The sequence below is a fragment of the Notolepis coatsorum genome (assembly GCF_963971535.1).
Source record: "Notolepis coatsorum genome assembly, chromosome: 1".
Classification (NCBI taxonomy): domain Eukaryota; kingdom Metazoa; phylum Chordata; class Actinopteri; order Aulopiformes; family Paralepididae; genus Notolepis; species Notolepis coatsorum.
This window is the reverse complement of record NC_140165.1, coordinates 126,248,222-126,272,338: the sequence shown is the minus strand read 5'-3', so window position 1 is coordinate 126,272,338 and position 24,117 is coordinate 126,248,222. Positions and strand designations below refer to the sequence as shown.

Genomic DNA, 24,117 nt, shown 5'->3' with positions numbered 1-24,117 from the left:
AAATTGTCACATTCTTGCACTGCTCCGCTGTTAAAAAGTAACACGCATCCGGAACCACCTATTTCAGCGGTCCAGGTTCAGCGCCCCCGGGGACGAATCAGCGGGGGACGGGAGCGTTCTCACTCAGACGGACACACCCTTTTCTGGTGCGACCCGGCACTGACTCGACCCCAAATGGTGAGTGAGAAAGGGCCCTTAGTGTCTGATAAATGTCTATGGGCTTCAGACTTCAGGCTTTGTGTAAGTATTAAAAGTGACAATTTGATGGGCGGCTACGTGGCGCAGTGGGCAAGGCGCTCGCAACGAATTCTGGAGACTAGGCTCGAACAGGATGCCTCCTGTTCAAGCCCCGCTCTCCACATTCAGTTTAGCTGGTCGTCCACAGTAATGCACCAGACATTGACCTGGGACTTATAGGAACCCAAGGAGGACAACCTACACTACCTTAGGCTTACTGCACCTTATGTGGATACTGTGAATAATGTATATTTCAGTGGATACCGTGATACTGTGAATAATGTATACTCAGTAGATAGTAAATTATAACACTACCTTATGCATACTGCACCTTATGTGACACTGTGAATACTGTGAATATTTCTTCAGCTAGTCAGATAGTAAATTATATTGACCATATTGATCAAATTGTTTACACTGCCTGTGTTGTTTTACTACCTGTACCCCCCCTCCGCCCCATGCTGCTATGATGCCTGAATTTCCCCAAGGGGATCAATAAAGGAATATCTTATCTTATCTTATCTTAATACACATTGGCCGTATTACGGGGAGGGAAACTGAAGGGTGGGGATCGGGCGTTGTGGACAGCGACTCCTACAGGTCGGTTGGTGCGCCTGCGCAGTAGAATCAAGAAGCGACGGGGGCGGGGCCCCTCCAAAGCCCAGACCCGCGACGCTGAAAGATCGAGCCGCGCAGGTGAAAAGATGCGACGGCTGTTACCTCGAGTATCGGAGGGGACTCGTGCTATGTATGACTTAATCCACATTGCAGCCGGCTTGTGGGAGGCAAGAAACAACGTTCGAAGACAGGGGAGGGTTGAATTGGACGATATGAAAATTGGGATGGGAGAAAAAATAGAAAAATGGGAGAAAAAGTGGATAAAAAAAAAGTGACAATTTGATTCATGATTTGTTAGTTAGTTTGTCCAATTACTTTTGGTACCTTGAAAATGGGGGGCATGTAGAAACTGTTGTAATTCCTACACTCTGCACAAGTCCATTGTGGTGATGTACAGAGGCAAAATTGTGAAAATTTTACCCTGATGAAGACAGTTCACTGTTGGTGATTAGTGTGTGGTATTCCTTCTGATCAGACTACCATGAAATGAAATTAATTACACTCTCATCATCGCCTAAAGTACACTTAAAATGTAATCTTTATTACATACACGTTCGATTCCACCAATGAGATTTTGATTTGTTGCCACTGCACAACACGGGAGAGGCAGTGTTGGGAAGGAGAGAGAGGTACAGTGCACACATTCCACTTAATTAAATACGTTCACGTGGAGACAGCAGGACGGGGAGAATCTGAACGAGCGTGAGGGTAGAAGAGTCCATAAAAAGAATGTCTGTTTTGATGATGTCATTTCACGAGCACAGTGGTAAATTAACAGCAAGAGCAAACTTCCACTTGAAGCCACAGAGCAAGGGGTGAACAGTGGAAAATGAAAGCCACGCTGGGTGAGGGTATGGCGCGTCGAGAAGAGCCTTTTCCACGCGGTCCCGGTGTCCCTGGCTAATTTGCCTCATTCTTTGAAGCTTCGTCAAAGTTCTCGACAAGATCTGAAAGGCAAAAGTGAAAAGGTGGAAGATAAGAAAAGGTAACGACGTAGAAAATGAGACAAGTTCAGATGTGTTGTGTTTTCACTTGGTCATAAAAGATCATTATTCACCTACATATAGACTGTTTCAATTCAACAACATACGCATTCTAAATGGACCCAAGTTGACTTCCTATTGCAGTTTGCCAATATCCCACCCACACCCACTACACACAGACTTGGCTGACAGAAGGAGCACGTCCAGTGATAGACTAGACTACCAAGATGTAGCATTGAACGACACAGGAAGTCCTTCATTCCGACAGCCATCAGACTTTACAATGCATCACTGTGCCTCACTGCATCACTGAGCACAGGGTGACAGTACTATCTTTCTGGACATTTACTTTTCTTTTAAACCGACATAGTACAAATTTACGCTTACTGTATATTTCTGTATATTTTACATTAGAATGTAACATAGGAAATGTATATCCCGGACCGTATTTTATTCTTAGGCTTATTGTTATTCTTATTTGTGACTTTTGTTTTGTCTACCTAAATGTTTTACCCTAAACCGTTTACTGTGAGCCAAATTTCCCTCGGGATGAATAAAGTATTTCTATTCTATTCTATCAATAACTTTAACAGGAAATACACTTAAAATAAACTCCAAGCGGTTCCCACACCAATTCAGTGAAATCGTCTTATGACAATGCTCAAAGCCCCACTGTGATTAGATTAGCTTAGCTAGTGAACAGCACAGGGTGATTCTAGAATTATAATGTCATTGTCAAGCTTGAGAGACATTTGATGGATGTTGCCTGAATCCTATTTTAAGCAACAACTCCTTGACCGAAAAGACTCCTGTACAGTGTACACTTTAATTTTCTCGTCGACGGGTGCAGAAGATGACATATAAATATAGTATAGAAAAGAAGACTCCGATTCCACTCACGGCAGCAACATTACTTCTAAACGATATATCTTCACTACCAACATCCATATAACAGAAAATTATTATTCTGGCAGGTGTTACAGCAGCCAAAAAATTAATCGCTATGAGATGGAAAGAACCTGACTGTCTAATGTCTTTTGTGGTGTTTGTTTTTTATTTGATATATTTGTATTTTGTATTTATTAGTTAAGTTTAGATCTTTATTATTTCCTTTTGTTTTGTATTATTATTATTATTAGTGCTGTTACTGTTGCCGTATGTTTTTGTATTTATTGTTATTTTTATTATTTCTGAATGTATTATGGTTATTGTAGTTAATATTGTTGAAGTATGGTCTTGTGGTGTCCCTTATATTATCGTATTATTGTATTGTGTTGTGTAAAAACAAATAATAATAAAATAAAAGATTTAATAATAAAAAAGTTTCCTCACTTGCAAAGTTGCAATCACTTCATTTAAAACAGCGTTACCATGGCGTCCTCAAAGCTTGTTTTACATGATGAAGACGCTGAGGAAACCCAAACTTTATTAAAATCCAAAGTGATTGCAAGGCTTTCCCTAAACAATGATAGAGGGGGCGCCAGCGCCATCAGGTGTTTAATGATAGAGGGGGCGCCAGCGCCATCGGGTGTTTAATGATAGAGGGGGCGCCATCAGGTGTTTAATGATAGAGGGGGCGCCAGCGCCATCAGGTGTTTAATGATAGAGGGGGCGCCAGCGCCATCGGGTGTTTAATGATAGAGGGGGCGCCAGCGCCATCGGGTGTTTAATGATAGAGGGGGCGCCAGCAGGTGTTTAATGATAGAGGGGGCGCCAGCGCCATCAGGTGTTTAATGATAGAGGGGGCGCCAGCGCCAGCAGGTGTTTAATGATAGAGGGGGCGCCAGCGCCATCAGGTGTTTAATGATAGAGGGGGCGCCAGCGCCATCGGGTGTTTAATGATAGAGGGGGCGCCAGCGCCATCGGGTGTTTAATGATAGAGGGGGCGCCAGCGCCAGCACGTGTTTAATGATAGAGGGGGCGCCAGCGCCAGCAGGTGTTTAATGATAGAGGGGGCGCCAGCGCCATCAGGTGTTTAATGATAGAGGGGGCGCCAGCGCCATCAGGTGTTTAATGATAGAGGGGGCGCCAGCGCCATCAGGTGTTTAATGATAGAGGGGGCGCCAGCGCCATCAGGTGTTTAATGATAGAGGGGGCGCCAGCGCCATCAGGTGTTTAATGATAGAGGGGGCGCCAGCGCCAGCAGGTGTTTAATGATAGAGGGGGCGCCGGCGCCAGCAGGTGTTTAATGATAGAGGGGGCGCCGGCGCCATCAGGTGTTTAATGATAGAGGGGGCGCCGGCGCCATCAGGTGTTTAATGATAGAGGGGGCGCCAGCGCCATCAGGTGTTTAATGATAGAGGGGGCGCCAGCGCCATCAGGTGTTTAATGATAGAGGGGGCGCCAGCGCCATCAGGTGTTTAATGATAGAGGGGGCGCCAGCGCCATCGGGTGTTTAATGATAGAGGGGGCGCCAGCGCCAGCAGGTGTTTAATGATAGAGGGGGCGCCAGCGCCATCAGGTGTTTAATGATAGAGGGGGCGCCAGCGCCATCAGGTGTTTAATGATAGAGGGGGCGCCAGCGCCATCGGGTGTTTAATGATAGAGGGGGCGCCAGCGCCATCAGGTGTTTAATGATAGAGGGGGCGCCAGCGCCATCAGGTGTTTAATGATAGAGGGGGCACAGCGCCAGCAGGTGTTTAATGATAGAGGGGGCACAGCGCCATCAGGTGTTTAATGATAGAGGGGGCGCCGGCGCCATCGGGTGTTTAATGATAGAGGGGGCGCCAGCGCCATCGGGTGTTTAATGATAGAGGGGGCGCCAGCGCCATCGGGTGTTTAATGATAGAGGGGGCGCCAGCGCCATCGGGTGTTTAATGATAGAGGGGGCGCCAGCGCCATCAGGTGTTTAATGATAGAGGGGGCGCCAGCGCCATCGGGTGTTTAATGATAGAGGGTAGAGCCATATGAAATCCGTTTTATTATTTTCCAAATTCCATTTTATTTTTTCCCAAATTCCATTTTTTCCGTTTTAATATTTCAGAATTCTGTATTTTGCCTTTTATGCTCATTTTACCATCAGAAATAGTGTCTAATAAGTGGGAATGAATAAATGTCCACAATTGAATAAGATATAACAGTCCATTTAATGTTTTTAAGTGCTTCAACTCAGAAATACAGTTCAATTTTACACAATATGTTTCAATTAATATTGTGACAAAATAAAAATACATATTTCAAGTGTAAACAATAGATACAGCTAGCTACTACTGACATTATCACAATGACAATGTCAGTAACCTAGCTATATCTATTATATTGTGATGAAATATAGTAATGCATAATTTAGGCACCTTTAGTTTAGTTTATTTCGTTTATAAAGGACAGTGTATAATGGCAAACGTTTGCATTAAACAAATGGATGAGTGCACCAGATTTAGCAAGAAGCTATCATTTCCATCTATAGTCCTATGTACTGTAACGTTTCATAGCTATTTAAGTTTATTTAGATTATAAAGGGCAGTGTATAATGACAATAGTTTGCATTAAACAAATGGATGGGTGCACTAGATTTAGCAAGAAGCTATCATTTCCATCTATAGTCCTATGTAATGTAACGTTTCATAGCTATTTAAGTTTATTTAGATTATAAAGGGCAGTGTATAATGACAATCGTTTGCATTAAACAAATTGATGGGTGCACCAGATTTAGCTAGAACTTCTAGAAGCTATCATTTCCATAGATAGTCCTATAACGTTACATAGCTATTTAAGTGTATTTAGTTTATAAAGGGCAGTCGTTTGCATTAAACAAATGGATGGGTGCACTAGATTTAGCTAGAAGCTAAACTGTTCTGCTCTGAATTGAGGGCTTATTGTGGAATAGTTTAGCTTCTTGACGATGTTAACACAAGCAGCCAGACGCTTGAGCACCGCGGCTGTGTTGTGTGTAACACGCTGTAGCGTCCCCGCCTCCCCGGTCGCGTGTACACCAAACGTTCCACCCAAAAACGAAATTTCAGTCCAGATTAGGCCAAATTCTGCAATATTCCACGTTTTGCAGTTGATTCCATTTTTATTGGTTAATTCCGCGATTCCGTCCGCGATTCCGTGAACGCGGATTTCATATGGCTCTAATAGAGGGGGCGCCAGCGCCATCAGGTGTTTAATGATAGAGGGGGCGCCAGCGCCATCAGGTGTTTAATGATAGAGGGGGCACCAGCGCCATCAGGTGTTTAATGATAGAGGGGGCACAGCGCCATCAGGTGTTTAATGATAGAGGGGGCGCCGGCGCCATCGGGTGTTTAATGATAGAGGGGGCGCCAGCGCCATCGGGTGTTTAATGATAGAGGGGGCGCCAGCGCCAGCAGGTGTTTAATGATAGAGGGGGCGCCAGCGCCATCGGGTGTTTAATGATAGAGGGGGCGCCAGCGCCATCGGGTGTTTAATGATAGAGGGGGCGCCAGCGCCAGCAGGTGTTTAATGATAGAGGGGGCGCCAGCGCCATCGGGTGTTTAATGATAGAGGGGGCGCCAGCGCCATCGGGTGTTTAATGATAGAGGGGGCACAGCGCCATCAGGTGTTTAATGATAGAGGGGGCGCCAGCGCCACCGGGTGTTTAATGATAGAGGGGGCGCCAGCGCCAGCAGGTGTTTAATGATAGAGGGGGCGCCAGCGCCATCAGGTGTTTAATGATAGAGGGGGCGCCAGCGCCATCGGGTGTTTAATGATAGAGGGGGCGCCAGCGCCATCAGGTGTTTAATGATAGAGGGGGCGCCAGCGCCAGCAGGTGTTTAATGATAGAGGGGGCGCCAGCGCCATCAGGTGTTTAATGATAGAGGGGGCGCCAGCGCCAGCAGGTGTTTAATGATAGAGGGGGCGCCAGCGCCATCAGGTGTTTAATGATAGAGGGGGCGCCAGCGCCATCAGGTGTTTAATGATAGAGGGGGCGCCAGCGCCACCAGGTGTTTAATGATAGAGGGGGCGCCAGCGCCATCAGGTGTTTAATGATAGAGGGGGCGCCAGCGCCATCGGGTGTTTAATGATAGAGGGGGCGCCAGCGCCATCAGGTGTTTAATGATAGAGGGGGCGCCAGCGCCATCAGGTGTTTAATGATAGAGGGGGCGCCAGCGCCAGCAGGTGTTTAATGATAGAGGGGGCGCCAGCGCCATCAGGTGTTTAATGATAGAGGGGGCGCCAGCGCCATCAGGTGTTTAATGATAGAGGGGGCGCCAGCGCCATCGGGTGTTTAATGATAGAGGGGGCGCCAGCGCCACCAGGTGTTTAATGATAGAGGGGGCGCCAGCGCCATCAGGTGTTTAATGATAGAGGGGGCGCCAGCGCCATCGGGTGTTTAATGATAGAGGGGGCGCCAGCGCCATCAGGTGTTTAATGATAGAGGGGGCGCCAGCGCCAGCAGGTGTTTAATGATAGAGGGGGCGCCAGCGCCATCGGGTGTTTAATGATAGAGGGGGCGCCAGCGCCATCAGGTGTTTAATGATAGAGGGGGCGCCGGCGCCAGCAGGTGTTTAATGATAGAGGGGGCGCCAGCGCCATCAGGTGTTTAATGATAGAGGGGGCGCCAGCGCCATCAGGTGTTTAATGATAGAGGGGGCGCCAGCGCCAGCAGGTGTTTAATGATAGAGGGGGCGCCAGCGCCATCGGGTGTTTAATGATAGAGGGGGCGCCAGCGCCAGCAGGTGTTTAATGATAGAGGGGGCGCCAGCGCCATCAGGTGTTTAAAAAAAGCTTTTTAGGTTGTTTATTTTGCAGTGAAAACTTGGGGCCAGTTCATTGCACTGTACTTAAATAAATATGATTTAATATTGATTATTTGGAACATACCCTTGTGTTTGCTATTTTATTGAAATTAGGTTTTTAAGTTGCAGGAATTTACAGCACGTAATAATAGCACGTTTTGCCTCCCAGGAGAGTCACGACTCAGCACCATCTTGTTTGAGAATACTGGGGAAATCCCAGAAAAGTGATAGAAAATACGTCTGGGAGGTATACCAAATTTTAAGGTATACCATCAAGGATCCTTAACAGTGAGGCGTCCACACAGCCTCACCCTCACCCTCACACGCAAACACGTGACCTCTGTGCCAAATGTCAGCCTCCTAGGGTGAAAACTGAGTGTGGGGACACTTCTGCAGGGTTCCCACAGACATTGCAAAATGAAATTCAAGTACTTTCCTAAGCATTATTTTTCATTTTAAAAGGGCATTTAAAGGGATACAATTCACTTTTAAATGCAGTTTTTATAGAAACAATAATCTGATCCAATATGTATGGCTTAAAACCAATTTCCGACAATTAGTTACACTTTAAATAAAAATTATTCAATTTCTTGATTCAGAAATTTTTTACCTAACTTTCAATGCGACGATGGTTGATTTGAATTTCAAGGACTGTTAAAAAATTGGCTGTTTTCAAGGAATTCCAGACCTCGACTCCCCCCCTTCTTCATTTTCAGTGGATAGTTACTCTTGTTTACGCTAATGTTATTCACAAATAATTCACATGATGGCAGCAGTGAACATTACATCACCCAAACGGCCATCAGTTCATTACAACTCCTATTATTGCTCTTATCTTGTTGTCTGGTGTGATTAGCAGTGTTCTGGCGATTTGTAGACAATAATCAATATGTTCACCAACTCACAGTTTAAACCAGGCCACTTCTCTTTAGCAACATCATACATTCAGCACAACGTTACTCTGTTCTAACTCCGTCCACTTTGAACATAACGTTTTCTGCCATATTTTCTAGCTAGATCTCCCATATGACTTGGGCGATACTCTGCCGCAGTCATATATTTTGTAATTTTTCTGTATATATTTTTCAGCTTCTTTCCCTCCGCAGTTGACATCTAACATAATTTCCTTTTAGAAATATCTAAGGGGGGGGGGCCACGTAGCTGTTGCTTTACATAACTGTGCAAATACTCAAAACAAAGATGGTAAATGGCTGCTTTTTTATATCGCTTTTATCCAAAGCGCTTTACAATTTGTTACTGACATTTTACCCATTCACTCACGCATTCACGCACCGACGGCGGAGGCAACCATGCAAGGTGCCAACCTGCTCATTGGGAGCAATTAGGGGTTAAGTGTCTTGCTCAAGGATACGGGAGGAGCGGGAATCTAACCAGGAACTTCCGGATTGCCAGACGACTGCTCTCCCTCCCGAGCCACTGCACTAATACATTCGTTTTTTATTTTGTATTAATAAAACGCCTCTCTCTCAGCTTTGGCCACAAGAGCACTGATGTTGCCTTGCTAAATGAATACCGGTAGTTAAAAAAACAAATGTCAGTTTCAAGGGGTGAAGGATCTCACCTGGGACATCCTCCTCCTCCTCCTCAACAGCAAACATGGGGGCTTTGTTTTCTCCAACTAGGGCAAGAACAAAAGTAGTGATCCAATGTATGCATAGTTGGAAAAAAGACACACACACCATTAATAGCAGGATAAACTAAATGTAGAACATTTATGTCATTGTCAATACCACACACACACACACACACCTGGCATGGGCAGTGTCTCTGCTAATCTCCTCAGGCTGGTGAGACTGTCTGCTCCTAGCTGGTTGAGGATTCCCGGGAGCATCTCCGTCAGCTGTTTGTTCTCGGCATGCCCTGTGATGGTGAATGTGTTGGCGGCCAGAGAGGCCTGGACCTTTGGGTTGTTGAAGTGGATCACTGTGCCCTGGTTTGTAAACATGTTCACCTATATGGACAAGAAAGTGGGAAGAAAGGAGGATGAGATCAATATCAAAAGAAGAGCATGCAAATGACCTATCCCAAGCCCTGCCCCTCTTTTCTTGATCCTGCAATTACAACTGGACAAACCGAGGGAAGAAACATTTGTGACGGAAGGATAGAGGAAAAGAGGGCAGGGCTTGAAATAGGTCAATAGTCATTGCATCTTTATTTTAGCTAGTAGAAGAAGGAATGGAATGCAACACTACATGTGGCTTCATGGCTAACAGCTGATGTAAGTAACTTAAATACTTCGAAGCTTTGTTCGATGGCACGAGCTTCGAACATTAAAAAATGAAATCGAAGTTTAAAAAACAAAAAAAATTTATTTATTTTTTGCCTCCAAAATCTTGCGCCTCCATTCCAATGAAACGAAAGTAAGTGGCGCCTTCCCGCCTCCATTCCAATGAAACGAAAGTAAGCGGCGCCTCGACTCCACCTCTCTACAACAAGCACGTGGAGATTATCTGTGTTGAAAACAACAAGGACATGTGCAGCAGACATGTCGACGAAGAAGTCATCAGACGTGTGGTTACACTTTAAAATATGCAAAGACAATGCCCAAAAAGCCGAGTGCCAGATATGCCAGAAGAAAATGGCATATCACAACTCTACAACAACTTTGTCAAATCACCTAAAAAACGTAAGTATCATTGTACACGACAACACAAAAAAAATTAATAAGGCTATGCCTATGCTGCTATGACTAATCAGGGTTCCCACGCTTGCCTTGAAAACATTTTCCATGCTACCTCCTGATTTTCCAGGTACCATATTAAGTGATGATCTATAGGCCCCTGAAGCTTTCCGCCCCCATCCGTGCCCCCCTCCCCTCACACACACAACCCCCTAGGACACCTGACTACTTACTTGATTTAAAAGATGTGCCAGTCAAGCCTATATTGTAAATGCTTAGAGATTATGTCTTATTAGCGGCTACGTGGCGTAGTGGGCAAGGCACTCGCCACGAAATGCTGGAGACGCTGGGCTCGTCAGTTTGAGCCCAGCGCTCCACATTTGCTTTCAGTTTAGCTGGTCGTCCGTACTAATACACATTGGCCGTATTAGGGGGTGGGAAACTGATGGGTGGGGATCGGGCGTTGTGGACAGCGACTCCTACAGGTCGGTTGGTGCGCCTGCGCAGTAGAATCAGGAAGTGTCGGGGGCAGCGTGAGCCTCCCACGCGTTACTCCTCGCCACTGAGAGATCGAGCTGCGCAGGTGAAAAGATGCGACTGCTGTTACCTCAAGTACCGGAGGGGACTTGTGCTATGTATGACTTAGTCCACATTGCAGCCGGCTTGTGGGAGGCAAGAAACAGCGTCCGTGACAGGGGAGGGTTGAATTGGATGATACGAAATTGGGATGGGAGAAAATATAGAAATGGGAGAAAAAGTGGATAAAAAAAAAAGAGATTATGTCTTATTGATAATATCAATGCATGAAATAATGCAACAAGCTGTAGATCAGTGGTCCCCAAACTACGGGCCGCAGGCCTGATCCGGCCTGCCTCCACATTTGGCCCGGCCCCCTAGAGCCCCGGAGCTTTAAAAAAATGAATAAAAATAAAGATTTTTTTTGTTTAAGATGGCAGCATCCCCATTGTCGGTGCTGAATGTTGGTTAGTGTTTGATATTTTTTTTTGGTTTTTAGTACTTTTAAACATCCATTTTTAGTAAGTAGTAGTTTTCATTTGATCCTATACATTTTTCATTCACCGATTTGTGGACTTTTTTTTTAGTGTCCTGAAAAGCGCCTTATAAATAAAATGCATTATTATTATTATTATTATTATTATTATTATTATTATTATTATTATTATTATTATTATTATTATTATTATTATTATTATTATTATTATTATCCAGGAGGGAAAGACACTTTGGATAGTAGGGACTGCATCTCTGCCTGTCCTGGCCAGGAAACACTTTGCAACTGTGATCTCCTCTGGCAGTAGTCATGGATATTGTAATGTGTGGCGAGGGGTTGCAGCAATTCCACTGAGAGAAACTGGTCTGAGGCTGGATAACATGTATGCCTGTATGCCTCTCATAAGTTGTTCTCCAACTCATGAGAACCTGCTCTCAAGCTCTTGCAGCATTCTGTCGAGGACTGGATAGAACAGTCTCTGTCTCAGCTGATCTCCTGAGCTGAGGTCTGCGCTTGTGCCACAAGATGACTCAACTACATACTCGTCCATCCTTTTCTGCTTCCCCCTTTGGCTGGTAGTATGTTCCTCAATCCAAAGGCCATTACAAATAGGCTTTGTCCTGTCATACATGTCCACTGCCATCTCTGAGGTGCGATAACCTTTGAGTGTGTCCTGCACTGTGCTTTTAAATAGTACAGAGCTAGAGCTAGGTGGTCTGTAGGTACTGTATATTTATTTCATAAATAGTGTTATTTATTTCATTAATAGTGTTATTATTTATTTCCTTATTATATGTTCTCTCTTCCACTTCTCTCCCATCTCATCCTGTCCTCTTCTCTCCACACCTGCCCTCTCGTGTCCGCTCCCGTCTTCTCTTCCTACTCTTCTTAACTCCTCTCCACTCTTCTCCTCCGTCATCCTCTACTCTCTTATCCTCCTCTTCTTCGCCCCTCTTCTCTTCCTCCTCCCTCTTTCCTTCTGTGCCTTCCTGGTCCCTCCCTCTCCACTCCTCTTCCTCCTCTCTACAGTCTGAAGATCTGAATGGTCATGATCAATGATTTTTCAAAAATGTCTCACCCCAAATGTTCCTATTATTAGTATCATTTATTTAACGAAAAAAATGAAAAATCACAAAATAGTTAAAAGTAGAACAAGACTAGACTGGTCATGTCAACTAGTATAGAAGTAATGTCACAGCCTAATGTGAAAATGTATTGGTAGTTAGCTATCAATGCAAGCTAGCCAACACTAGCTAGCTAGTTAGTTAGCAAGCTGAATGTTGGCTAGCAAGATTGTACTGCATGTGTTTGCTAACCATCATTAATGAATCCAAATTCAAAACAAACTCCCCTAAATGGTGAATAATACGGTTTTAGGAAAAGTCAATGAGTGAAATAGTACATATGGGGATCAAACATAGTTCTAGTATTTTAAAAGCAAGGTAAAAATTACCTCAACAATTCTAGTGTAAGCTGCTAGCTAGCAAGATTGCACTGCTTACTAACTAACGTTGATACACCCAGGTTTACCACACAGTTAAAACACAGCTACTTGCATAAGAAGTTTCACTGTAGATGTCAAGGCTCCTGTGTTGGCTGGGAAATGCATGTATTTGACCGTTCTATTGAGATCGCGAGTAACGGTTCTCGGTTATTATTCCGGAAGTCCACCAATCCGGAAGTCCACCAATCCGAAACTATACTTTTAAAGTCCATATCACCAGGTTGCCTGCATCAATTCCAACATCCAATATACCAGATATGATGCCAAGAGCATGCTCTAAAAGCTGTTCACATGTAAAGGGTTTTTATAAACTCATCTTAATTATGTGCTCAATAGTTTCATTTGATTACTATTTTACACATCATCCAATAACATTTTCCAGGACAACTGTTTCAATTTCCATGTAAGTGTTCACTTTTGCTCAGTTTCCATGACTTTTCCATACTGGAAAATGAAAAAATTAATTCCATGTTTTCCAGGTACCGTGGGAACCCTGCTAATGTGTTACCAAGTTGGCTAATTTAATTGTAATCATCTGCTTTTGTAGGTGCATTGTCTGATATAATTATAAATTAAATATAATATAATTGTTTGCTTGATAGACGAAGGTTGCAACATAATTATGTAATGTCATGTCGTTGGCTGTGAGAGCAGCCCCACTGCACCCAGGCAGGGCAGCCGAGTGAAACCTTGTTGGCTGTGTCACATTCACGAAAGGGGCTACTTAATTAATTAATCCAATCCACTTTATTTATAGAGCACATTTAAAAACAACAAAGTTTACCAAAGTGCTGTACAAGTCCCACAACATAAGATAAAAAAATAATAATAATATTATAAAACACTTTAATCGCCGTTGACGCTGAAACACGTCTTTCCCCGCCATGCTCATTCTGCCGAAGACGCTGGACAGCGTCTTTGATATCAATATTTCAAAAATCTGTGATCGAAATCATATTTCTCCCCCGGAGACATGAGATGTACTGTTGAGCCCCTCTCAACTCTACAAGGGTTCAAGAGCGCCATCTGGTGGCCGATCGGCGGATCGCCCAGGGCATAAACAGAAAGTGGAAGCTGGTGCTCATTTCAATTCGGTCCGATCACTCGCTAATAGTCCCAGGACTTGAGCTGATCACAACGGATAGTGATCCGTTACCAATAACTCGATAAACAACATGATTTGGACGTATATAATATTATACAACCTGGAAATGGATCGGATATTTCGACATCCCATAATAGAAAAAATTCTGTTCCACGCTCATCTCCCAACGGCGAGAGGAAGCTACGGTGAGTTTCAGCGTTATTTTTTAATGTCTTCGATACTAACTGCTCTAATGATCATATCACCCACACTAGATGAATGATATAACGTTGCCCACGGAATTATAAACGACCCCCCCTCCCCATCCGGTCATCATCAGATCATACGTAGTAACTTCTAGAAGTAATAATAACTTTACGTCCATTTGAAATTTTTTATCTCGCACAGATTCCTACCAAACTGTATTTGATCATCAATATAATGCATTTAGGGCTATAAATCAAGTTCTGGAGAAAGCTGCAGAAAACGATAAAAACATACTTATACTTTAGACCGTATTTTAGTATGAATATGTGAATGAAAAAGTATAACGTTGCTACACCCTGAACAATAGATATAGGACGTTGAATGGGCCATAGTAATGTCAATAAAATTTAAAAAGTTATAGCCCTGCAAAGAAGGGGAACTTCTCCATGTTAAATAGGGCTGGCGAGGGATGGTAAATTATGAATTTAACCCCGGCGATCAAAGTGTTAATATTTTTTCCCCCCCTTCTTTTTCCAAAGCTTTGAATTAAAATCGAAGCTGGCCCCCGAAGCTTCGATTGCCAAAAAAAGCTTCGAAGGTCAGCCCTAGTAACTTGCACACATTTCTGCCTCACAAAAACAACGTGGAAGATTTGAGTTCAGTTAGCATCTCCTCTAATTAGTCTGATCAAATGGAATATCCCTGTAAACATGCACAACATCTGCGTGGGCCCATCTGCTTATATGGTCGACAGATGCCGTTATACCTCCTCAATGCCAGAGATGTTGTTGACTCCCAGTTTCTTGAGAGAGAACTGCAGTTTCTTGTCGTCTGCTGTGGCCGTCCGGTGCACTACCTTCTTCTTTCTGCGAGCAGAGCCCTACGGAACATAAAGAGCCCTTCGTCACACAAAGATAAACTGCAATGATTGAACAAGTTAAACCTCAGCCAAGAAGTGTCCATGGGGCACTGTGACCACAAATCATCAGGCAGCATTCTTCCCCAAACGTACCTTGCCGCCTATGCGGACCTGCGCCTGCAGTTTGGCCAGCTTCTCCTGGTTCATTATGGTCTCCTTCATCTGACACAAAAAACATCATACAAATACAGTTAAGTAATATATGATTTAATAAATAGAATATATCTGCCTCAGAGGAGAAAGCACTGCAGAGGGATAAACCACCCAACGTATCACTGATACATCACTCCCTGCAATCAGACTATTCATCACAAACGGTGTCTTGACGAAGACATGCATTGTCAAGGACACCTCTCATCACAACCATAGACTGATTGCCCTCCTTCCCTCTGGGAGGTGCTACAAGAACCTCCGCTCCAAGTCAAGCAGGCTCATGAACAGCATCTTCCCCTCAGCTGTCATCTCTCTGAACCACGATGACAGCCCCACCCCCATACGGTATAATCTCTAGTGATGTGACGTTTGAAGCGAGGCTTCGGAGCTTGTGTCGAGCAATCCACCTTTTTTTATGTGGAGCCTGTATCGAAGCGCGTATCAGGTGACGTACTGATGACGTCCGAAGCCTCGGTCGGGGGTGTACCGCCCCCGAAGCCTCACTCCGCGTCACTGATTCAGGAAATGGCTTCGGGGTTGGTTCCCAACACGGGATCATCCCTATGTTCCCCGGAACATCCCCGCAACACAAGTGTCGACATAGGAATTCATTACGAGTTTCTTTGCGTTGGAGAATCCCGTGGAGTACTGGGAAAGACAAATAAATGTGTATCCTAATAAATAATCCCAACATATATATAACAGATGGTAGCGCGAGGCACTGTCAGTCACGATGGACTTCAAGCGTTGTGAAGTGACTGGCGAGTAGCGGTACTGCGAGTTAAACTCACTCCACTTAAAAAGACACACTTTACACGTCATGAAGAGTGAATTCACCTTGGTGTAGCGGTCTGTGCTGTCACCTGTCGCCCGTGTCACGGCAGACCCGGGTTCTAAACTCCCTCGGGTCATCGAAGAAAGTTAAACACAACGTGTTACAAAGGGTCAGATTAAACCGAATATATATATTTATTGCCTGAGATCCCATGTATAATATTTGTATATCGTTTGATATCCCTTGTATATTCTTTGTACATATATACGGAATATCCCTTTAGTCTACAGGACAGACCATAATATTCGTTCTCCTATTGGAAGCGATCCCCTGGCGCCACAGCCTTACCCCCTAGAGCTGACTTCAAAGGTACCGACGAGATATGTCTGTACATGCCCAGCTTCTGCCCATGAATACGGCTACTGAAATACGAATGGTACTATTTGTTCACAGCGCATATATATATGGCGCAAGTAAAGTAGAACTCTCTCTTAGCCTCTTAGTCCCTTGTCCCGTTCAGTTCCAGTTATCCAAGTGACGTCTCTCCCCACTACGCAACGTGGGCAGAATAGGGCTCGCATTGCCCCAAGATAGAGTCTCGTGTTATCCTAGTACGTTGGTTTAACGTATCGTTCTCTATTTATTAGTAAACCTTCATTACGAGTCAAAGACCACGTGAAGTGGGTAACTGTGCGTCTACATAGAGCATTTATTGCCGCGTGCTAATAGGATAGTAGTAACGTCAAGTTCAACCGTGCACTACCGCACCGGAGGATATCTACACCGGACCAGCAGCACCACGGAGGATTTACACCCCGCCAGTAGTGCCACTTTCCGGCAAGGATTATTATTCTTCATTCTTCACCAAGCTGCTGGAAGCAGAGAACCGTCTACACCCACTGCTGTGGGATCTACGTGCCCGTGGGGACATCACTCAAGCCCGTCTTTGTCGTACCAGAGGCACCACGGCTTTCACCTACACGGCGCGCATCCTGGGACCAGGCTGCTTTTCCCCGCTGACTCAGGGAGTAAATACACCATCTCCAGGTGTCTTGCTGAAGCTCCGTGGACCATTGACTTTCATAGAGCATTGCCCCCCCCTGCTGGCTTACAACCGGTAGTACACCCTTTCCCAGAATATCCCTAGATCTAATTACTTAATATTCACTATTGATTTGCCTGCACATTCTATTTGCCTTATAAGCGCATTCAAAGTAATGTAATCTAATATTCCTTTATGTAATAAATATTGTAAACGAGTATTTGTGTGGAAAACCGTGTTATTGTGGAAGTGTTCTAATCTAATATACTTGTGTACAGTATTGGCCAGTAGTACATAGACGGTAATAGTTTAATGATACTAGTACTTGATTAATACAGTCAGGGAATTGTACCCCTCAGTTAAAATTGGTCCTTCGATAGCCGGAGAATAATTAGCGTAATATTAATATAATATTAATATTGACATGGCCGATGACGAACACTCCACAAACGGTTCTCCTAAGCTAGATCGCCCGCAGCGCAGACGGCAGCCACCTCCCTATCTAGAGGCATACTCTGTCAGTCCAATACCTAGCTTTAAAGGGAAGTTAAACGCGAAAAAAGTAGAAAGTAAAATTATGTCTGACCTTAACGACCAGGTTACCCCGACCACAGAGGCCCTAGTGGGTTCTAATGCAACTGACCAAGCTCACGGTGGGGACCAGGAGGGAACTGACACGACTTTACCCCCAGACAATACCGAAGAAATAGTCCCCGATCAGCTCCGGGAGGAAGACAACCCTAAAGAGACGCGCACCCAGGAGACGGATCTCCTCGGTACGCAACCGGAGAACGGATCTCCAACAAGTACTGCCGGGAGCCGATCGCCCCGAACGGCGCCTTCCCCCAGCGAGGCGGACAAGATGCTGGCGCAGGCACTCATCGCCACCCTGGCAGCCTCCACCGAACGCGATCGACTTCAAGCGCAACAGACGTGCGAGCGCGAACATTTCGCAGGTGAGCGAGAGCGCTTCCAGGCGCAACAAAGGAGCGAAGACGACCGGATAAGACTGGAGACCAGACGCCTCCAGACAGAAGAGAACATCGAGAGAAGCCGCGCCGACGTCGCAAATGCACAGCTCCACGCCGCCCATGCCAGCGCCAATGCCCAGCGCGACGCTGCCCAGGCCAGCGCCAATGCGCAGCGCGACATCGCCAATGCCCAGCGCGAAGCAGCGCGCGACGCAGCCCATGCCCGGCGCGAGGCAGAGCGCGACCGGCTGCAGGCGGAGCTGATGGACAAACTGGTTGCCATGGCGACACCCCCTCACTCCGCACGGAGCTCCCAGAGATCGTCAAGATATGGGTCTAGGACACATTCCCCTACCCGACGAAGCGACCCGGGACCCCGCCTACAGGAGGATCCTGTCCACGTCTCCGAACCCCCTCCCCGGCCGGTCCATACGAGACCCAGCAACCGGGAAGAACCGGACCACGCCGAGAGACTGAACAGAAGACTCCAGGTCCTGGCAGAGGAGGAGGAGGAGTGTCAAGCCGACCAGCAGCAACGTGCTCTGGCCCAGGAGGCCCAGTACAGCCCCGACCAGCAGCAACGTACTCAGGACCAGGAGGTCCAGTACAGCCCAGAAGTCAGCCCCGAGGCCCTGCGCTACAAACCCCCGACTCAACTCACGGGTGAGTTTGACGCACCGTCAGCCCCGAGGAACAGCACCTGGGTACCCGACCTTCGGTACCCACCAAGTACCAGCCCAAGACGACACGCAAGAGGAGACTCGTCTAGGAGGCCTCTCCCCCAACGCTCACCGATGTACCAGTCATCCATGACGTCATACATTGCCACGCCGTCATTTCCAGACTTCGCCTATGAGAGTCGAGCACAGTACACGGAGCTCCGGATGTGCTTAGAGACAATGATGGTGGATGTCGCTGATGAATGCCACAAGTATGCAATATTACTGAAGCACCTGAAAGTACCGCGAGCGCACAATATAGCGCTGGCCTATGCCACCTCTTCGACACCATACACAGCGGCCCTAGCGGCGCTGGACCAGAGATATGGACGTATATGGGATTACGTAATAGAAGAGATAAGGCATATTGACCGCTTACCCCCAGCAACAGACAATCGCTCACTAGACGACCTGTCGATCAAAGTGCAGTCCCTGGTAGGGATGCTGGGAGCGCAACGGGAAAAGGGCATGCATGAGCTATACGCCAACTCTAACGTCGAGAGGATTTTGGAGAAGCTGCCACCCGCAAGACAAGAGCGTTTTAGGCGGCAGAGAGACTACCGGGATCCCAACGGCCCCGAACCATCCCTCCTTGATCTAGCCGACTTCCTGGCGAGAGAAGTCAGCAGCTTACGACTGGATACGTTCGGGCGGAGCACGCCAAGCTCCAGAGAGGGACACAGGAGAATAAATGATGGGAAGAAGATCGGTGACTGTTATGCACCAAGCCGAATCAGTACCGCAGCACCAGAACCACAACACCCCCTCGACGAAAGAGGACCAGTGGAAGATTGAGTGCCAGTACTGTGAGGGAGAACATCGGCTCCATCAGTGCGAAGATTTCAAGAAGCTGACCACGGATGATGTGAGCCAGTGGGTCAAGGACCACCGCCGCTGCTTCCGCTGCGCGCGCAGCCACCTAGCAGCTGAGTGCCGCCTGAAGAAAAAGTGCAGCAGGTGCGGTGGCACCCACCTGGAGGTCCTGCATGACATCAACAGGCATCACCCAGGACAACAGAGTGGGCCCGTCGCGGTAATGTACCATGCCGAGGCGGTGGCACCAGAACCAAAGTTCCACCAGACCGCTCCCTGGTGTCCCGACTGCTACGGCAGACACTGGGAGTCAAGGTGCGACTCGTGCCACATAGAGTCTACGTCACCACCCACAGGAGTGCTCCACATAGACCCCCAGCATAGCGGGACCCCCCCGTGTGCTCCTCAAAGTGGTCAGGGTGCTCCTGAGCCACGAGGACAAAGTCATGGACACTTACGCCGTCCTTGATGACGGGTCAGAGAAGACCCTTCTGCTCGCGTCCGCTGCGGCCCAGCTGGGACTGCGGGGGAGCGAGAACCAAATGACGATTCGGACAATAAGAAGAGATTTAAAGACGATAAAGGGCGAGAATGTCTCCTTCACTATCGCAGCAAGCGGGCAGCCAGAGCGACGGTATAGGATTACAAATGCTTTCACCAGCCAAGAAATAGGACTATCACAGTACACCTACCCCATCCCACAGCTGATGGACAAATACGTGCACCTGCGTCAACTACCTATCCCGCTCATAGACGGCGCCACCCCGACCCTGCTGATAGGCTCCGACCATGCAGACCTCATCGTCCCGATAGACCGGGTCCATACCGGAACCCGAGGCTGTCCTGCAGCAGTCGAGACCCGCCTAGGGTGGACACTACAAGGCCCCCTCGCTAAATCTCTCAACCGAACAACAGCCACTAGCTGCCTCCACTCCAGAGCGACAGAAGAAGACACCGGCCTCTCCCCCGTACAGCAGAGGCTATTGACATTAAGCGAGAGGCCCGTGAGAGAACCGTGGGTACCAGAGGGAGTTCGGAACTCCACCCCCCTCAGCTGCGCTTCAGACGTAGCTGACCTCGAACCCAGCACCCCAAGCGACTCCTTGACGGGGCGGCCGGGACCGGCCCCTCCTCACACGGGGTACAGAGCGAACAAGAGAAACAGACGGAGGAGGAGAAAGCACAGCCAAGCACAGATCAAAGCGGTCTCAGGCCCGCTTCCTCCTAAGCCCCCCTTCATCCCGTCCAGTCGTCATGACCATAGACCAGTCACTACCCCGAGCTGCGTGGCCGGCCGGCCGCGTAAGCAAAGTGACCACTGGTGCCGACGGAAAGGTCAGAGTGGCAGAAGTGCTCGGCCAAGGGCGGATCTACAACCGACCCGTGGCGAGGCTGATAGAGTCGCCAAGGCTCCCCGACTCGCCTAATGACGACCATGACCCCTGACTTTGTGAACTGCCCGACCCCTCACAGACATTGAGTAGTGGACAGTGCGGTTAATCTGTCTCTGCTTAGCTAATTAGGTGGGACTAATTAGGGGGCGGCTGTTACAAAGGGTCAGATTAAACCGAATATATATATTTATTGCCTGAGATCCCATGTATAATATTTGTATATCGTTTGATATCCCTTGTATATTCTTTGTACATATATACGGAATATCCCTTTAGTCTACAGGACAGACCATAATATTCGTTCTCCTATTGGAAGCGATCCCCTGGCGCCACAGCCTTACCCCCTAGAGCTGACTTCAAAGGTACCGACGAGATATGTCTGTACATGCCCAGCTTCTGCCCATGAATACGGCTACTGAAATACGAATGGTACTATTTGTTCACAGCGCATATATATATGGCGCAAGTAAAGTAGAACTCTCTCTTAGCCTCTTAGTCCCTTGTCCCGTTCAGTTCCAGTTATCCAAGTGACGTCTCTCCCCACTACGCAACGTGGGCAGAATAGGGCTTGCATTGCCCCAAGATAGAGTCTCGTGTTATCCTAGTACGTTGGTTTAACGTATCGTTCTCTATTTATTAGTAAACCTTCATTACGAGTCAAAGACCACGTGAAGTGGGTAATTGTGCGTCTACATAGAGCATTTATTGTCGCGTGCTAATAGGATAGTAGTAACGTCAAGTTCAACCGTGCACTACCGCACCGGAGGATATCTACACCGGACCAGCAGCACCACGGAGGATTTACACCCCGCCAGTAGTGCCACTTTCCGGCAAGGATTATTATTCTTCATTCTTCACCAAGCTGCTGGAAGCAGAGAACCGTCTACACCCACTGCTGTGGGATCTACGTGCCCGTGGGGACATCACTCAAGCCCGTCTTTGTCGTACCAGAGGCACCACGGCTTTCACCTACACGGCGCGCATCCTGGGACCAGGCTGCTTTTCCCCGCTGACTCAGGGAGTAAATACACCGTCTCCAGGTGTCTTGCTGAAGCTCCGTGGACCATTGACTTTCATAGAGCATTGCCCCCCCCTGCTGGCTTACAACCGGTAGTACACCCTTTCCCAGAATATCCCTAGATCTAATTACTTAATATTCACTATTGATTTGCCTGCACATTCTATTTGCCTTATAAGCGCATTCAAAGTAATGTAATCTAATATTCCTTTATGTAATAAATATTGTAAACGAGTATTTGTGTGGAAAACCGTGTTATTGTGGAAGTGTTCTAATCTAATATACTTGTGTACAGTATTGGCCAGTAGTACATAGACGGTAATAGTTTAATGATACTAGTACTTGATTAATACAGTCAGGGAATTGTACCCCTCAGTTACACAACGCAAAAAAGGTGACCATATCATCTCCGTTACATATAAACTTGCTGTAATGTCTAACTTGCTGTGCCTAATCTGATCACATCTGTATGATCTAAATGCAGGATGGCATGTCGATTTTGAGTTGCTTTTTCTGAATAAAAATGAATGAAGCAAGCACTTGTCCCTGCCATCATTCTGTTAGAAAAACACACTATATTAAATTATAGAATGTTGTAGTAACACAAGCACTTTCTCCTCTGTCCCTGCCATCATTCTGTTAGAAAAACAGACACATTATTATTTGTTTATTGGCATCATCATCACTCTGCCTGTTCTACATTTATTGTCCACTTGATGGCACAGTAGAGCAAATACACCATGAAGCTTCAACACATGTGTGGTACTATTGGATGGAACGCCTCAATGCTTCATGAAGCTTCATCTCGCCATCACTAATAATCTCTGAAGACTATACTCTAGGCTCTGTTACCATACTGTATGAACTTTGTTACCTATACTCCACCTGCCTAGTGCCTTCACTGTGTACAACTGCCCTACACTGTAATCATAACTGTCTACCTCCCACAAAATAGTCTACACATACAACTCTGTATGATAGCATATAATACTGTATATAGTATACCATACCACACACTCACATTTATCCACATATACATGCATAATCCTTCTGACGTGCCTATATGTCCCTTACTTATACCGCTGGCTCACTACCAGGGCTGCTCAATCAGGTACTCAGAGTTCCCTCAATCTCCATCTTATTATTTGTGTATTTAACAAGAATAAACATGCCAAACACCATCTTATGCATTTCTCCAAGAAATTACCTTTATCAGATCTAGGCCATTCAAGTTATACTTGTTCCTTTTTTCTCAATGTTAATGAAGCTGTGTGCTGTACTTGTCACAACACAACCAGTAAAGTTGCAGGTGTTGTAAATTAACAACAAACACAAAACGATATAGCTAAATGTAGCCAATAAATGAATACACGTATGTTATGAGGAAACGGTCGTGGACAACAATCTAAATGTAGAATAGAAATATTTTTATTATCCCGAGGGAAATTTGACACTACAAATCGCTCACATTAAACATTTAGACAGAACAAGTCACGATTGAATAAGAACAACAAAACAAATGGCCCAAGAATAAGAATAGAATAAAAAATACAGTAAAAATATACAGAAGTCTACAGTAAGTGTAATATTGCACAGTGTTGTTTCAAAAGTAATTTAAGGCCAGGAAGATGGTAACTGTCACTGCTCAGTGAGGCATTGTAAAGTCTGATGGCTATTGGTGGCTATTTTTGAAATAAGATAACCCATTTAAGACATAAAACAAAAACAAAATCGTCCCAGTTCATTTGACAACGAGCTCTAGGAATGCCCAGCTGCTGCACGCCCTAAATAGCTGCAGTGCACACTGTTCTGCGTGGTTCTGTGGTTTACAAGCCCCCCTGCACAAATGCCAAAACAAAGACTGGTGGTATCTGCTATCTATTTGGCTTACGTGTACACAACTGGCAAATACAATGCGTTACAGACATGTTAATGCGATGTATTGTCATTGACTGATCGAGCAGGCCGTTATTCAGTGGATCAATAATGTAAAGCGTGAAACCTGTGGTGCAAATCTTGCTGAACTGATAGCTGGAAAAAGCTAAGCAGCTAACGATAGCAGGCCCCATACAAAATACCGATGCTAGCTTACCAATTTACACGTTGATATATACATGGCGACTGGATATCGCTCTTTCTTTATAAAACGTGACTAATGTGAACAAGATGATGGGTTATAAGGTGTTCAGAATGGGCGACTAACCTGGGAGTGTGTAAACGCGCGGCTCACACAGTCGTTGGAAGCTCAAAGAAAGGTGGGTAGGGTAACCCGGAAATGACGCACTGAGATCTTCGTTTTTATTATTTATTTATTTATGTATTTATCTT

General features: G+C 46.1%; 1 protein-coding gene across 1 annotated transcript; it reads right to left on the bottom strand.

Moving 5' to 3' along the window:
* Positions 1 to 1,364: 1,364 nt before the first annotated feature.
* On the bottom strand, positions 1,365 to 24,080 carry LOC311231105 (transcription factor BTF3-like). Its single transcript, XM_084317594.1, has 6 exons — positions 23,993 to 24,080; positions 14,998 to 15,066; positions 14,752 to 14,865; positions 9,308 to 9,509; positions 9,120 to 9,176; positions 1,365 to 1,802 (listed from the first exon to the last, which is right to left on the bottom strand). Exons 2-6 carry the CDS (start codon positions 15,064 to 15,066, stop codon positions 1,756 to 1,758), a joined length of 489 nt encoding a protein of 162 aa, XP_084173720.1. The 5' UTR covers positions 23,993 to 24,080; the 3' UTR covers positions 1,365 to 1,755.
* Between the last annotated feature and the right edge of the window lie 37 nt (positions 24,081 to 24,117).

What these genes read in the sequence shown, in the direction of transcription:
- LOC311231105 (XM_084317594.1), bottom strand. Translation starts at nt 15,066, where the DNA reads ATGAAGGAGACCATAATGAACCAGGAGAAGCTGGCCAAACTGCAGGCG. An exon ending in AGGTCCGCATAGGCGGCAAG is followed by an intron (nt 14,866 to 14,997) that starts GTACGTTTGGGG and finishes TATGTTCCGTAG; the next exon opens with GGCTCTGCTCGCAGAAAGAA. An exon ending in GGAGGAGGAGGATGTCCCAG is followed by an intron (nt 1,803 to 9,119) that starts GTGAGATCCTTC and finishes TTTGCCTTTCAG; the next exon opens with ATCTTGTCGAGAACTTTGAC.